The sequence below is a fragment of the Hyperolius riggenbachi genome, chromosome 11 (genome assembly GCF_040937935.1).
Source record: "Hyperolius riggenbachi isolate aHypRig1 chromosome 11, aHypRig1.pri, whole genome shotgun sequence".
In the NCBI taxonomy this organism is placed as follows: domain Eukaryota; kingdom Metazoa; phylum Chordata; class Amphibia; order Anura; family Hyperoliidae; genus Hyperolius; species Hyperolius riggenbachi.
Window position 1 is genome coordinate 35,025,667 of NC_090656.1, and position 15,783 is coordinate 35,041,449.

The window sequence follows — 15,783 nt, forward strand, 5'->3', positions numbered from 1 at the left end:
ATTCCAGGCTTCTGCATCATATTTGTGTCATTCCGTGCAAGAGCACCGCACCAACAACAAATTTAAAACTTCTGCGTTGCGCATTAACTTCAATGCATTCTGCTGTGACGCCGCATAAATTGCACAACAGCACGTTGTTGCTTTTCTGTGGGTCAGAGGTGTGGCTGGATAGTGTAATGGTTAAGGGCTCTGCCTCTGACACAGGAGACCAGGGTTCGATTCTCAGCTTGGCTCGGCCATTCAGTGAGGAGACCTTGGGCAAGACTCCCTAACACTGCTACTGCCTATAGAGCACATCCTAGTGGCCGCAGCTCTGGCACTTTGAGTTTGCCAGGAGAAAAGTGTCATATAAATGGTCTGTGTCTTGTCTCGAATCAGGATCAACTAATTTTAGTGTACTGGACCCCATACACTTTCTTTTCTGTTGTGTTACCCTGCGTGCAGAAAGGGTAACGCAGCACAAAAAAGTATATGTCAGGGGCGTAACTAGAAATCACTGGGCCCCCCTGCAAAACTTTGGTTGGGGCACCTTCCTACCAAAAGAACAGCGCTGTACACAAGACCCTGCTGAACACTGAATAGAGACGGTCTAAAAATCTTTATCTGCAAAACTTTGTATGATTCCTTATCAGTGGCTGAGCAGATGTTGTCATTAGAACAATTGTGAAGAGAGCAGAAATATTTTTTTCTCTCCTTACCCTTAGTTGTCAGGGATGCGGATGCATCCCTTGCAGGGTCTATTGCTACACCCCTGATATAAGTGTTAACGGGGCCTTAAAGTTTATACATAAAAATGTTATCAAAAAAGAGATGTAACACAGGATGAAAATCAATAGAAAACAATACTCTCAGATATTCAATCTCATCCTCCTCATCAGCAGCGATAATAACCACCCCAGACACAACCTCAGTACAGCCAATCCTTACCTTCCCCACAGTCTTTGGAAATGGCATCCGCTGGTTTTCTGGGATGGAGACGGGAGGAGCCAAAATGGATCTCCGATGCCTCAGCAGTGAGAGGTGCCGCGGTACTTTCAGCATGTTCTGGAAGGAAACATTGAAAAGGGTCAGTCTGACAGCGGAGAATCAATGTAAATCCCTCAAATCGCAACTACACTACATACAAAATCATAAAGTAAATAAGGGAGGGAGACACCAAGAGCCCGATATGGTGCAGTATGTACTGGAAAGTTAGAGTGGAGGTGAAAATTGTAAGCGTTATACTCACAAATCTGGGTTACCTTCCAGGTAACCACTATGTAGGCAGGTGGGGAGATTAGACCTGTCCCCACTCAGGATTAAGAAGTCGCTCTCTGTAGATCGGAAAAAGGGGCCAAATCCCCTCCACCTGGGGTGGACACAAATTGTAAAGAAGGTTACAGAGGCGCCAGTAGTGTAAAATTGATAAAAGGTTTAAAAATAGGGAGGCAGTTGGTGGACTTACCTCCCCAATGTAGACACAAGAAAATTTCGACTTTTTAACACAAAAATAGTTTATTTACATACTCCAAAAAATTGCAACACGTTTCGCGGGCTCAACCCACTTCATCAGGCTATAGACAGCAGTATAACACTTGTAGTCAGGATCAGTCAGCTTAGCGCCCCCTCAGAGGCACTAAGCTGACTGATCCTGACTACAAGTGTACTCCTGTATATAGCCTGATGAAGTGGGTTGCGCCCGTGAAACGCGTTGCAATTTTTTGGAGTATGTAAATAAACTATTTTTGTGTTGAAAAATCGACATTATCTTGTGTCTTCATTCGGGAGGTAAGTCCACCAACTACCTCCTTATTTTTAAACCTTTTATCACACTACTGGTGCCTCTGTAACCTTGTTTACAAAAACAAAGTGTTGAGGGAGAAGTAAAAGGAGATAAGACAGCAGATACCCTACACATAAGGGTAAGTACATTTATACCAGTTCATACCTCTGTGGCTTTTAGGTATAGGCAAACCAGGCAGATGCCTAGGGTAACATCTGCAGAGTGGGAGGCACCATAGAGCTATTCTTAGCACATCATGCTTTTTTTGGGAAATCTTATATGCAGCTGATAGATCTTATTAAAGAGAGCCCGAGGTGGGCTCATAGAATAAAAAAAAAATGCTACCTGACCCGGGTGGCTGAGCGGATCAGGTAGCCGCAAAAAACGCCGCTCTCAGCCACTCCTGTGGGCTGCAATGGCCCACTTTCACTTTTGTGACCTCTGGGTCCCAGCGTGCAGGGAGGCGGGGGAGCGGCAGGGGGCGTGGCCAAAGAGAGAGAGCTGCCCGATGGCAGGAACGTTTTGAACAGGGAATTGCTACACCTCGCAACCAATTTTAACTGTTCTGCGTCCTGCAGATCACCGTTCCAGCATTGGGTCCCTCTATACCTATTTGACTCAATCTCAGCGAGTCTGCAAAGCACCAAATCTCAATGACTCTCTATTTATTCTTGTAAACAGACTAAAGCCTGGTGCACACACTCAGTTTGGGTTGGCCAGTGATTAGCTAATTTTAACCACATCTATTTAAAGTGAACCTCGAGACTAAAAATCGACTCAGCAGCACTGAAAAGGCTTGGTGTTTCTTTAACAGTGTCACAGCATCAGAACTTTGTTTCTCTTATACAAGCCTCATTTTTAGCTGCACAGAAGAAAACTGCCCGGGCTTTTTTCCCCTGATGCTGTGCAAAGCATGATGGGATTTCTGATGTTGTTGTTCTCGTTCTGCTGTTTTGGTGCAATTTTTTTTTTTTACATTTTGAATTTGATATTTGAAGCCTAGCACGTGCAGCTGGGAGTGGTGAGCAGGACACCGGGCAGTTGGAAGTGTGTCTCCTGCTCCCTGTCACCTCCTTTCAACCAAAAAGATGGCAGCCCCCATGAATCACAAACATTTGCCTGTTCTTTTAAAACAGGGTGGGTAAGAGATGATATTACCTATCTATTCTAATTAACATAACTAATGTAACTTAATGACAGTATGTGTGTTTAGGCTGAAGTTCCCCTTTAATATGAGGACCAACAGATTTTAGAGGCTATAATTTATTAGATTGTGCAAGTATAAGTCTAGAAATTTAGGTCTGACTCACTTCATAAAAGTATAGGGGTCGACTTATACACGAGTCACTGGCAACACTGAGCACACTAAGTAAAGTGTGTACTATTCGTGACATTCCCATTTGCAGCAATTTACCCTGTGGTGAGTGACACTTTCTTGATAAAGGAAATGCCAAGAAAACACAGGTCTGAAAGTCCTGGCCACAACAAGTAACAAGGAAAGGGACAGGGGGTAAAATACTGGGCTGCAGGAGGGGGAGTGAATAATTGCTGCACTTGGCAGCCTGGAAGAGTTATTGGCTGCACTTAACCAGCTGAGCGGTCTGGACGAGCTCAGCTCGTCCAACACCGCCAGCGGCTGCCGCTCAGGCCCTGCTGGGCCGATTTTAATGAAATAAAAAGCAGCACACGCAGCCGGCACTTTGCCAGCCGCGTGTGCTGCCTGATCGCCGCCGCTCTGCGGCGATTCGCCGCGAGCAGCGGCGAAAGAGGGTCCCCCCAGCCGCCTGAGCCCAGCGTAGCCGGAACAAAAAGTTCCGGCCAGCGCTAAGGGCTGGATCGGAGGCGGCTGACGTCAGGACGTCGGCTGACGTCGATGACGTCACTCCGCTCGTCGCTATGGCGACGATATAAGCAAAACAAGGAAGGCCGCTCATTGCGGCCTTCCTTGTTTATTCTGGGCGCCGGAGGCGATCGGAAGATCGCCTCCGGAGCGCCCTCTAGTGGGCTTTCATGCAGCCAACTTTCAGTTGGCTGCATGAAATAGTTTTTTTTTTTATTTAAAAAAAACCCTCCCGCAGCCACCCTGGCGATTTAATCAGAACGCCAGGGTGGTTAAAGAGAAACTCTGACCAAGAATTGTACTTTATCTCAATCAATAGCTGATACCCCCTTTTACATGAGAAATCTATTCCTTTTCACAAACAGACCATGAGGGGGTGCTGTATGACTGATATTGTGGTGAAACCCCTCCCACAAGAAACTCTGAGGACCGTGGTACTCCTGGCAGTTTCCTGTCTGTGAACCTTGTTGCATTGTTGGAAATAGCTGTTTTCTAGCAGTTTCCAACTGCCAAAAAAGCATGCAGCAGCTACATCATCTGCCAACAGTAAAAATGTCACCATGTAATAAATGTCAGAATGTCAATCAGGGATTTAAAAGATTTTACAATGGGCAAACACTGACTAAATCATTTATACATAATTATTGTAAAAATGAAGCACTTTTTTATTACATTATTTTCACTGGAGTTCCTCTTTAAGGGAGAGGAGAGGTTAATGGCTGCAATACTGTATGCAGTGCAGTTATTAACCCCTCCTGGTCTCCAATTGCAGCTATAAATTCTTCCTGGTCCCCAAGTGCAGCCATGAACTTGCTGGGTAGACGTATACGTGAGTCAAACAAATCTAGATTAAAATGGTTAAATATTGGAGTTGACTTATACACGAGGTAAACTTGTATTCAAGTATATACGGGTACATGTTAAAATAATTTACTAGCCATTGGCCAATCAAAATTTGATGTGTGTCTGCATCTAAAGCACTGTAAGTTTATAATAGAGAAGCTCTTTATATCACCTGTATTATCGTTTCTCCACACCTAACAGCATCCTAAGTACACATATATTTTATGTTATTTACAAACACCACAAGTAAATCAAACAGAATTAGTTGACCCCCGAAAAAAAGATGGTGATTGTTGTAGGGCCAGAAGTTCCATCCCCTTTGCCAATTTGTTGTGTTCAGTTAACATGTAGGTAGATGCTAACACGGTACAGAAACATTCTTACTACTACGTTCAGTAATCATGAATGCAGAATAACTGGAACTGGTTTATTTACAAGCTTCAGCAGCTCTCTACTTTAACTACCTGAAGACCGTTCCACATCGACGGGCTTGGCCGCGGCAGCAGCCCCAAGACCGCCTAACGCCAATTGGCGTCAGGTCCTGGAGTCGGCAACTGAAGGAGATCGCGCGCACATCTCCTTCTCGGGGGGCGGAGCTCCGCCCCATCTGCAGTCTCCGAGCAGTGAGACTGTTAGACGGCGTGATCGCCGTCTATTTACACAGTACAGCACTGCGATCAGCAAAAAATAGTAAAAAATAGCCTGGACTTTAGGGGGGTTTAGCACTGTGGTCCTGAAGTGATTAGACAGCGATTGACAGCTATAAAAATCAAATTACATTTACCCACTGCTCCGAGTTTATTATGTAGTCTACATCCTGACCCTGCATTGCAAGCATTCATGTAATTACTCCTCTGCAGAAGCTGCTGAAATCTGATCTACAGTATGTTTTGCTCACATGTGTTTACAGAGCAAACTAGGTATGACAGTACAGTTCTGCATACAGCGAGCAGAGAAAAAAAAAAAAAAAGAGTAAGGGAGGATTTGACATCAATATCGGCTTCAGCCAGTGGCAGTAAAGATGGAAAATGCCTGCAACAGTTTTCTCTTGACTTACTATATAAAACTCACTGAAATAAAAATGTGGACAATACAATACATATGCTATGTAAGTAGAACAAGTATTTATCTATCTTCTTATATATTCGGTTTTTGTTTCCTGGGCTAGTATGGCTGACCCTTGTGCTTTAAGCAGTATTTTCCTTGGTGTCTCCAGCATGCATAGACAGGAACTAACAACCCACAGCAGTACAGAGCATCTTATCAGAAGTGCAAGTAGCACAGTGCATTCTAAAGGCACCACCACAGAAGGTTCTCTCAAATCTACATAAAAAAAAAAAGTATGTGAACAAGACGCTTCTGGTATTGCAGTAACCGCTGGTGATCGTGCAGCATGTGTGTGACAGACAGATCATATTGCCTCTGTGCAGGAGGATTCTGCCCTTGTTACATACATGTAGATGACAAACCTGCCAGCCAATCTGCTGACAACTCACAAACTAACAAACTCAGAATAGTGAGTTAAAGTGGACATGAACTCCTGCACAGAACAGAAGGAAAACAAAGAAATGCACCCTGTATGTATTTAGAGAGTTTACTTTTATGCCCCCCCCCCTCATCTGTGACTAATCGCCACTGTAATTAGATGTCTTCAGTGGTTTCAGCTCAGGAATCTTCTCTGCCACAGCAGAGCAGCTAATTTGTAAACACAGGATGTTAACCCAATGTCTGCTTCCATGAAAGCAGGAAGTAGACACACTACAAATTTATTTGTATCAGCTGTATTGATTTGTATCAGCTGTAACAAAGAAATGTCTTTCTTTGTTACAGCTGGGCAGCACGGTGGGGTAGTTGTTAGTGCTGTTGCCTTGCAGCGCTGGGTCCCTGGTTTGAATCCCAGCCAGGTCAACATCTGCAAGGAAAAAAAGGGCCAAGGATTTGGGGGTGGGAAGTCGAATGGCGTGGTAGGCGAACCCCAAACCGCACTTGGAGAGGCAGGAGGATCCGAAACGCTATCCTCTGCGTCTTCATCTTCCTTTTTAAACTAATAGACCCCACCTCTGGTGGGGATCTACAGTGTATTCTGGGAAGGGATGTGATGGAAAATTCTGATTGTGCCTCTGGAGTCCCACAGATTGTGAGCCTCACTGGCGAAATTCTACTGGATGCCGTGGTGCGGATTTTGATCAAAGGTTTGGGATTTTGTCCCACTAACAATATTGATGTGTTCAGAACAATCGTTGATTTGCATTTATTCAGCAGACGAATCCTGATGCAATCATTAAGGCAGGAGTCCAAAAAGAAGCTTGCCTCCAATTCGGGAACTCGTGGATGGTCAGACATGGATCTGGTGGCACTACGTAATCTATTTGAATTGCAGGATGAGGGTGGCAGAGAAGGTAAGGAGATGTGGTCATGTCCCCCTCCACCTTGTGGCTATCATCCTCAATTACAAGATTTTGGCCTTTTTAACAGATCTGTTTCCCCTGTTCACTCTTTGCCCTAATCTGAAAACATTTATTTCAGTGGTAGAGAAGGACTTGAGGGATGTGGACAGGAATCATGTGTGGCACAGTGATTTAAGTGATGAAGAGTTACAGACTCTCACTAAATTGTTGGCACAGAATCGGTGGACCATCAAACCCGCTGACAAAGGCGGTAATGTGGTAGACATGACCATTCTAGCCTACAGGGATATGTGCCTTGATATCCTCGGTATGCGGGATTGCGATGCGAGGGTCTCCCCGTCGAGGGCCACACGGTGTCAGAAAGATCTCTTTGCTATCATAGATGATGCAATAGAGCGGGACGTCATAGACAATGATGTGGGGACATTTCTTAAGGTTGTGGAGCCGATCACTCCTACATTCTACGCACTTCCTAAAGTGCATAAAAATCCTGTTAAACAACCGGGGCGCCCTATTGTATCCGGAGGGGGATCTCTGACTGAAAAGGTGAGTGTATATATTTACTGTCATCTGCAGCCTCACGTTAAGTCCCTCCCTACCTACACTCGTAAACACTGCACCTTCTCCAAGTTTTGGATGGGGTGGTATTAGAGGCCCTCGACATGAAGGCCCTTTATTCGAGCATCCCGCATGACTTGGGGATCGAAGCTGTAGATTTGTTCCTGAGCGAATTGGGGATATAACATGTGCCGCACAACCTCTTTCTCTCGCCCCTTTTAAAATTCCTGTTGTTCAACAATATTTTTGCGTTTGAGGAGCCCCACTACCTCCAGGTGCAGGGCACGGCGATGGGCACTACCTGTGCTCCGTCGTACGCGAATCTGTACCTGGGGGCGTAGGAGCGTGAGATGTTCGCAGATGATGGACTTTTGGTGTACCTGTGCCACGTTTTAACGTGGCACAGGTACATTCACGACATCTTCGCTCTATGGACGGGGGGAGTGGATCTTTTACAGGAATTTGTTGCATGTCTGAATACGAATGATCGTAATTTGAAATTTACTCTACAATGGGATACGAAAAGTATTCCTTTTCTCGATATTAGAGTGGGCATTGATGAATGGGGGCATCTCTTTACTCAATTATATCGTAAGGAGACCTCAACTAATTCCCTGTTACAGGCTAACAGCTTCCATCCTAGCCATACTATTAGAGGGATTCCCACGGGCCAATACCTTCATTTGAGAATAAATTGCTCGCAATTTGATGATTTTAAGAGGGAGGCTGATGATCTCCGTGTACGCTTTCGTACACAGGGATTAAAAAAAAAAAAAAAAGACAAACACTTATATAGCGCTTTTCTCCTGGCGGACTCAAAGCACCAGAGCTGAAGCCACTAGGATGCGCTCTATAGGCAGTAGCAGTGTTAGGGAGACCTGCCTAAGGTCTCCTGCTGAATAGGTGCTGGCCTACTGAACAGGCAGAGCCGAGATTCGAACCCTGGTCTCCCATGTCAGAGGCAGAGCCCTTAACCATTACACTATCCTTCTGTCATGCTGCCCCTACTCTTTGGAACTCCCTACCACACCCAGTAAAGACAGCACCATCCCTGGAGCTATTCAAATCCAGACTGAAAAGCCACCTGTTTAGCCTGGCATTTCCAGATTTATAAAATTCTTCCCCTGTACCACGATGGTCGGAGCCATGCTTATGCGCTTTGAGTCCCACGGGAGAAAAGCGCTTTACAAATGTTATTTGTTGTTGTTGTTGTTGTTGTTGTATCCAGCCACCCAGCTACTCAGATAAACATTTGAAACGGGCCTATCAACCCCTACTGTCCCTACGCCAGTTGCCAGGCACTTTAAGTCGGTACATGATGGTAGCCCGTCAAGCGTTCGGTTTGTCGGCTTGGACCGCATCCATCAGACGATCCAGGGTGGTAATCGTGATCGGCTGCTGCTTCAAAAGGAATCTAGTTGGATCTTTGACCTGCGGGCCACGGATCCACCTGGGCTGAATGAGAACAATAGTCACTCTTCCTTTCTGCCCATTTAACGATCATTTTGATTGTGGCTCTGGGCTTCTTCCATATGCTCTCCGTGTCTTCTGCGCCTCTCTCTTCCCCTGCAAGTTGCTGATGTGTGTACTAGTGCAGTATCCCTATACAATTTCCCAGAGTTCCATATTTAGGGTGGTTGACGTGTTATATAATATAAAGAAATATTGATTTTTCTTTCACAATGTGGATTAGATCTGTATATTTATACAGTCTTTTGTTAGTAATCATAACTGGGGTCAAATATTCCACCCATCCATTTATACAATTCTTTACTGAATGGTCCCTATTTGGACTTTATGATATTTATTTTGTCATTTAATTGATATTCCCCCTTTTTCATTGGAGCCTGTATCTGCTCCTTCGCTCCCCGCATTGGGTTGGCTGGGCTCTTTAGTCCTATGCCTCCCTCCTGACATCTCGCCCCCTCCTTTGTGTAGGTGTGGTTTGTGTGAGTGTATGTGCAGCTTCACGCTCCATTGGATGGGATCTTTTGATATGTGGCCACGCCTGTCGGTGTCTGCTATGCCCGCCCCCCGGCTCTTAAGTGGACGATGCCTTGTGCCTCTCTCCCTCCCCTGGATGGGGGATTGGAACGTGGTGGGCGGGCACCGCGTGTGCCGATTGGCAGGCACTTGTACTTAGGTTTGAATGCTACTGATCCTAATCTTTCTTCCACGCCCCCTTCAAAAAAGCCGGAAGTCCGGCAAAACATGTCAGGACAGCGTGGTCTGGCGTCCTGCGACTGCAGACACCCGCCGACCACCGCATCTGCACACTTCCTGGCCGGTACACATTCTCCTGGCTTACTATCTGGGATTTCTATGCTCCTCTGGCCAAGACACTGACTTCTCCAGGGCACCCCAGCATCTACTCTGCCATTGGGGGTGAACAGACCCTGATGGACAATATGGAGGCAAGCCACATGGAATAATCGGCACGCTGACTGGAGCTGATGAGACACCAGAACTCTAGTATTGTATGTACTGCTTTATTGGCAACCTTGAATATGCTTCATGCTTATCTATTGCATCATCATTTACTCTGCTGCATACAGTGTCTGTCGCTCCTGTCTGTCTTTGTTCTGTGGCTGGATAGTGTAATGGTTAAGGGCTCTGCCTCTGACATGGGAGACCAGGATTCGAATCTCGGCTCTGCCTGTTCAGTAAGCCAGCACCTATTCAGCAGGAGACCTTAGGCAAGTCTCCCTAACACTGCCACTGCCTATAGAGGGTGTCCTAGTGGCTGCAGCTCTGGCGCTTTGAGTCCGCCAGGAGAAAAGCGCAATATAAGTGTTTGTCTTTTTGTCTTTGATATAATTCTTAATAAGGAGATCTGCAGGATCCATCAAGCTTGATGTTTTGCCCTAGGCCTGTTGCTTATGGCTGTTTGTCACTATTGGACACTTTTTCTGTACTGGAGATAACATTACCCTCCAAAGGAGAACAGAAGTTCCTGCTTAGTTGCTCTTCTGTCCTACGCTTGCTGTTTATGGCTGCTATACTCTGCTGGACACTGCCCTGCACAGAACTGACTGTTTTTTGCTGAGTTTGGATCATCCTATTGTACAGTTCAGCTGAAACGGACCTTTTAGACAACTTTCTTAACTGTGCATTTGCTTTTTGCATATAAACCTAAATAGAGTTAGGAATTGGCCTTTATAGGAGAATTATATTTATATGCAGCTGCTTCAATCATACGAGGGGCATGTCCCTAGCAAGGCCAGGTGGCCAGGCGTGAATGTTGGTGTGCATGTGTGGTATGAGCCGGCGATGTGGTAGATTAGTCATGGGACTAATTTTTGTATGCATTATGTGTGTATGTCTTTTTGATATTGATAATAAATACATTTTTGATATTTTAATAAATTCTTGTCTTGTGTTGTTTGGAGTATATGCCCTGCTTTGATACCTCCTACTTTGTTTTTGCAACATCTGCAAGGAGTTTGTATGTTCTCCCTGTGTCTGCGTGGGTTTCCTCCAGGTACCCTGGTTTCCTCCCACGCCCCAACAACATACAGATAAGTTAATTGGTTCCCCAAAAAAATTGGCCCTAGACTATGATGCATGCACTACACAATATAGACATATGACTATGGTAGGGATTAGATTGTGAGCCCCTCTAAGGGACAGCTAAGTGACAAGACAATATACTCTGTACAGCGCTGCGTAATATGTAGGCGCTAAATATAAATACTGTATATGCTCACATTTAAGCCGACCTGTACATAAGCCAGGGTACCCACTTTTCCCTCAGAAACCAGGAAAAAGTGATTGACTCAAGTATAAGCCCCTCCCTAGTATGGCGCCCCCCCACTGTAGCCAGATGTTCCCACAGTACAAGATAGACCCCATCCTCATAGCTAGATGTGCCCCAAAGATGATACAGCTGTGTCTCAAGAAGCCACTAGATGGGGTCATAGATATGAGACACAGCAAGAATCCCCTCGATCATTGCACTGACATGCTGCTTGTACTCTCTGCTCCACAAGCCAGGGGATACAAGTCGTCTTGAGCAGCACACTCTGCACACCATGTTACAGGGGTGGGGGTGGGGGCAGGGACACAGCAGGGCGCAAACTGGTAAGAACAGGATCACTAGTGCACAATCCTTATGCTCCCTCTACCATTAACAAAACCTGCTCCACCATCTGTTTTGCTCCACTGACTCGCATATAAGCCGAGGGAGTAATTGTTCAGTACATTTTTGATGCTGAAAAATTAGGCTTATACGTGACTATATACAGTACTTAAAATTAAGAAAATAAATTTAAAGTTCTGAGTTCAGGTCTGCTTTAAAAGTAGCCACTTTGCAAATCCCGATAGAGGAACGAGGCCTAGATGTGACCAAATCCAACACAAAGGTTTTTTTCTCATCTCATCTGAAATATTTCATCAGTGCACATTTTTCCTTTACTTGTGGACCTTCGGGGGAATCTTCTTATACAATTGGCACATTTAAATAAAACATTAGCTCGCTTTTACAAAGCGGGTTCCATTACTCCTGGAAAGGGAACTTCATTACTACTTGACAAGGGATTAAGCAGGAACGCTGTAAACATATTGATCTGCCACTAGAAACATTTAGGAATATCGGTAAGGTGGGCCCTTCTGGAGCTCATTACTAGTTACCAAAGTAGCGGCTACGTTCCTCGTCATTTAGAGACTCCGATAAATTAGTCTTGATAGCGTCAAACTGTCTGGCAGCAGGCATGGAAAAAAAGAAGCTTAAATTACTCCTGGGCACCACATCGATCTTTGTGAAGCATTTTTTTAAGAGTTTGCTTAAGAAGGTTTCTCTGACACATCCAAAGTGGTCTCCCGGCGCACAGAGCCGATGCCACTCAATTATTATTACTTGCAATCTGAATTCTGTCTCGGCAACGGGCAATTATCTGTTTATTTTGTTTTTCAAGGAACCATGGAACAGATTTCACAAAAAACAGTGTAAGGAGAACAGGAGCAAGCCTGGTGCAAAAGACCTGCTCAGAGTGACCAATCGGATTCCTTGATCTAGACTGGTGCTCCATTTTTGCACCAGTTATGCTGTGGTATTCTGAGTGCAGATTTGGATAAGCATACCTTGTTTACATAGTTACATAAACTAGACTTTTGGACGATAATGGTAGGCAGCACAGTCAATGTTGGGTTCCAGGGCTGGACTAAGTTACAAATTTAATTATGGGAGGCTGGTGCCAGCAAGAGATCTGAGTTTGTGGGGATTGAAAATTACTTCTCCTCCCCCAGTCATGTGGTCAGATGCACTGATGGCTTTGTGGCTGGGGCCTCTTGTAGAAGGCTTGAGCACCTAGATTGGTTAAAACCAAGGAGCATCAAATATTGCTGTATGTGTGAGACTGTTACCATAAACCGAAGGGTATTGGGATTTATGTCTGATAGTTCGTCCTCTGGCCTGACATATGGCTGTTTCCAAGACCTTGTGAAATTGGGTCTTACCTCCAACCTCTCACCCACACCACTGATCAATTTCCTGAACTAATGAGGCAGCACAACATTGGACACATACAACCACTTGTGATCAATTAGAAGGATCTGTGCGAACATGAAAGCATTCTTGCTGAAACAGTTATCTACTTTATACAATGGGATAATAAACACTCCATGCTTACTTAGTTTTTATGTGTGCACAAAACACGGCCATGCCACCGCATCCCTACACTTTCCTGGATTAGGTATTGATCATTTGTTCATGTCTGCTGCTCAGCCACTTCAGGTTGCATCACTTTGATGCACTGAGCAATTCCAAATATTCCCCTAAATTGTGAAATCCTACAAACTACCTTAAGACGTCAGAAGTCAGAGAGCCCTTTTATGCTATGGAATTGTGGTAAAGTTGAGGTAAGCAATTGTACTGCAAAAGGTCTCTAAGTCAATTAAAGTCTATGGAGACTTTCATACTTAATGCGATGTGACGGTGCGATAAAAGTAGTCAAATTGACACAAGATCGTAAGATCGTCCATGCGTTACTGCATGATCCATGGCTACTGTGCGGATAATGCAGCAATGAAAGTCTATGGTGACGCTACAAGTGTAAACGATGGAGCGCTGTAACGAAAAATCCGCAACGCCGGATGGATTGCGGAAATATGGTCGCATCCAGTCCGGCAAGCGGGCCTTCCAACGCGGGATGCGGAAATTCGTCCGCATCCGCTGCGCAAACCCGTCCGAGCACTCTGCTCCAAACTCACCAGCATGCTGCTCACCAGGGCTCTGCCATCTTGCCTCTAGGGGGTGGGCGCGCACGACAGACACGCCTTTATACTCTTAGAAAGCGTGTCAGCTGACCTGGAGGTCAGCTGACATTTTAGCCTGCTCTGATTGGTTGCTGCCTGGGGTGGAGACTTCTCTCCCAGGCAGTATATAAGGAAGAGTTTTTCAGTCACACTTCGTCTGTGTTTGCGATACCCTGTGTCACCACTCAGACCTAGTCTGCCTTGTATTTGAGATTGTGTTATATATTGGTTTATCGCCAATATATACACATATTATACTGTCTTGATTTATTGTGTATGATTCTGTGCCTGTCTTGACTACTCTTCTGCTTCCTGATTCTGTACTTCGCCAGCCTGTACCGTTACCGACTATTGGCTTGGTTTCCGACTATTCTCTTGTCTCACGTTTCTGTACTGCTGCCGCCTGATCTGTTGCCGAACCTCATTTTGTCTGACCTTTCTCCCTTCAGTGGAACGTCTCCCACTGTAGGGTTCTATCAGAGGCTTGCCTCTTTGAGACGACCGCCACTAGCAAACCCTTGCTGCTAGAGGCCGAGACTCCTCAACTTCGTCCTTTGGAGGATCTCACACACGGGGTTCCCATTCAGAGGTAACCACACCTCTGAGGAATTACGGTGTGGTGGATATTTCCACAGACTTGAATTTACACTGTATATTATTATTATTGTCTGCTGTTCCAGCTTGCTGGAGGTTGTATCTCTGTGCCCTATAGAGATACTCTATTGTACCCAGCACCCTCTTGTATCGTGTCACGCTATACTTGCATTATTGGTGATTCTGCAGATCACCATATAATCAGGTATAGCATCTGTATTATTGGTGATACTGCAGATCACCAATAATCAGAATATCTAAGCTTGCTGACACCATTCGTTACAAGCGCGGTGCGACGCGGTAGCGCATATGCAGACCGACAGGAATTCAAGTGAAGTACTCCCTGTCCAGCACAGGGGCGGACCTATGCATATGACTCTGTTGGCATACTCTGCCACAGGGTCATATGAAGAACAGACTTGGGTGATCTTATGACAGGCTGCTTTGCTGTGGGATCACCGCACCGCATAAGTGTAAAAGCAGCCTGAAATGGGTCCAAGGGGTAAGGCAAAACACCAAAACATTCAGCGCCGAGAAAATCAAAGTTGAGTTTATACAGCTAAGGATATAATTGTGGTGCTAGCCCCTTAACCGCCGGTGGCGGTAATTCCTAGCTAGGGTCGGGGCAAAAAACCGCAGCTCAGAGCGATAATCCCGACCTCTGCTCAGGGTAGCCGCCGCAGGCTGTGTGCAGAGCAATGCGCGCAGCAGGTGTTTTTGTTGGCCGCCATTCTTCTTCCTCTCCTCCGGGGCTCTTCTTCCTCCTGGTGAGATCGCCGGCTGTCGTCATGATGACAGCTGGCAATTTCACTTTAGAGTTGCAGCGCCACCTGGAGGATGGAGGCATAACTGCAGCGCTGGAGCCAGGGAGGCGAGTGATTGTAAAAAACTGCTGCAGATCTCCCTGGCAGCATGATTTTTTCCAGGTTTTAGGGTCTAAAAGGGTGCAAAAAAATTGCACCGCTTTTAGACCCTAAAATCCGGAAATAATCATAATGCCAAGGGGGTTAATAAAACATGGAGAAGACTGTCACGGACAAATCGTGAGAAAACGCAAACCCAATTGCTTTACTGATCGTTGATTGTGTCTCACGTTTTAAATTTAAATTGAATGTCTAGGGACAGCAGAAGCAAAAGCCCTGGGATCTGGCTATTCCAGCGAGATAAAACAGATTCTATTTAGAAAACTATGTGGCATCTCTGTTCTGGGACTTTTTACTGCCATCCAGAGCTTCTAACCCCAGTAGGAGGCTAGAGAGACAGGCACCTCTCTGGGCATATTTCAAATAACTATACTTTCATATTTGGCCTTTTTTAAGAGATACCGTGCTTACGATAGGTATGAAAATTATATTGTCTGATCACTAGTAACGTGACATCCCTCTTGCGGGCTGTGGTGAGCGACCACCCCGTTATTCCACTTCTCAGTAACAGAGTATGCTACAATATTCATGTCTAGTATCAATGAGATCTATATTTTTTACGGGATTGTGGATTTGCTATTATGACTTGTGTGCAATGAACGT

The 15,783-nt window shown here is 45.4% G+C and overlaps 1 protein-coding gene across 6 annotated transcripts in view; it reads right to left on the reverse strand.

The window, feature by feature from the left end:
• CDH13 (cadherin 13) overlaps positions 1-15,783 on the reverse strand; it is a 1,882,652-nt gene that overhangs the window by 621,583 nt on the left and 1,245,286 nt on the right. For all 6 annotated transcript variants that reach the window (XM_068261396.1, XM_068261398.1, XM_068261397.1 and 3 more), the window contains one exon: positions 928-1,044. In XM_068261396.1, coding sequence (XP_068117497.1) covers positions 928-1,044 — 117 coding nt within the window. The remainder of the gene's footprint in view (positions 1-927; positions 1,045-15,783) is intronic.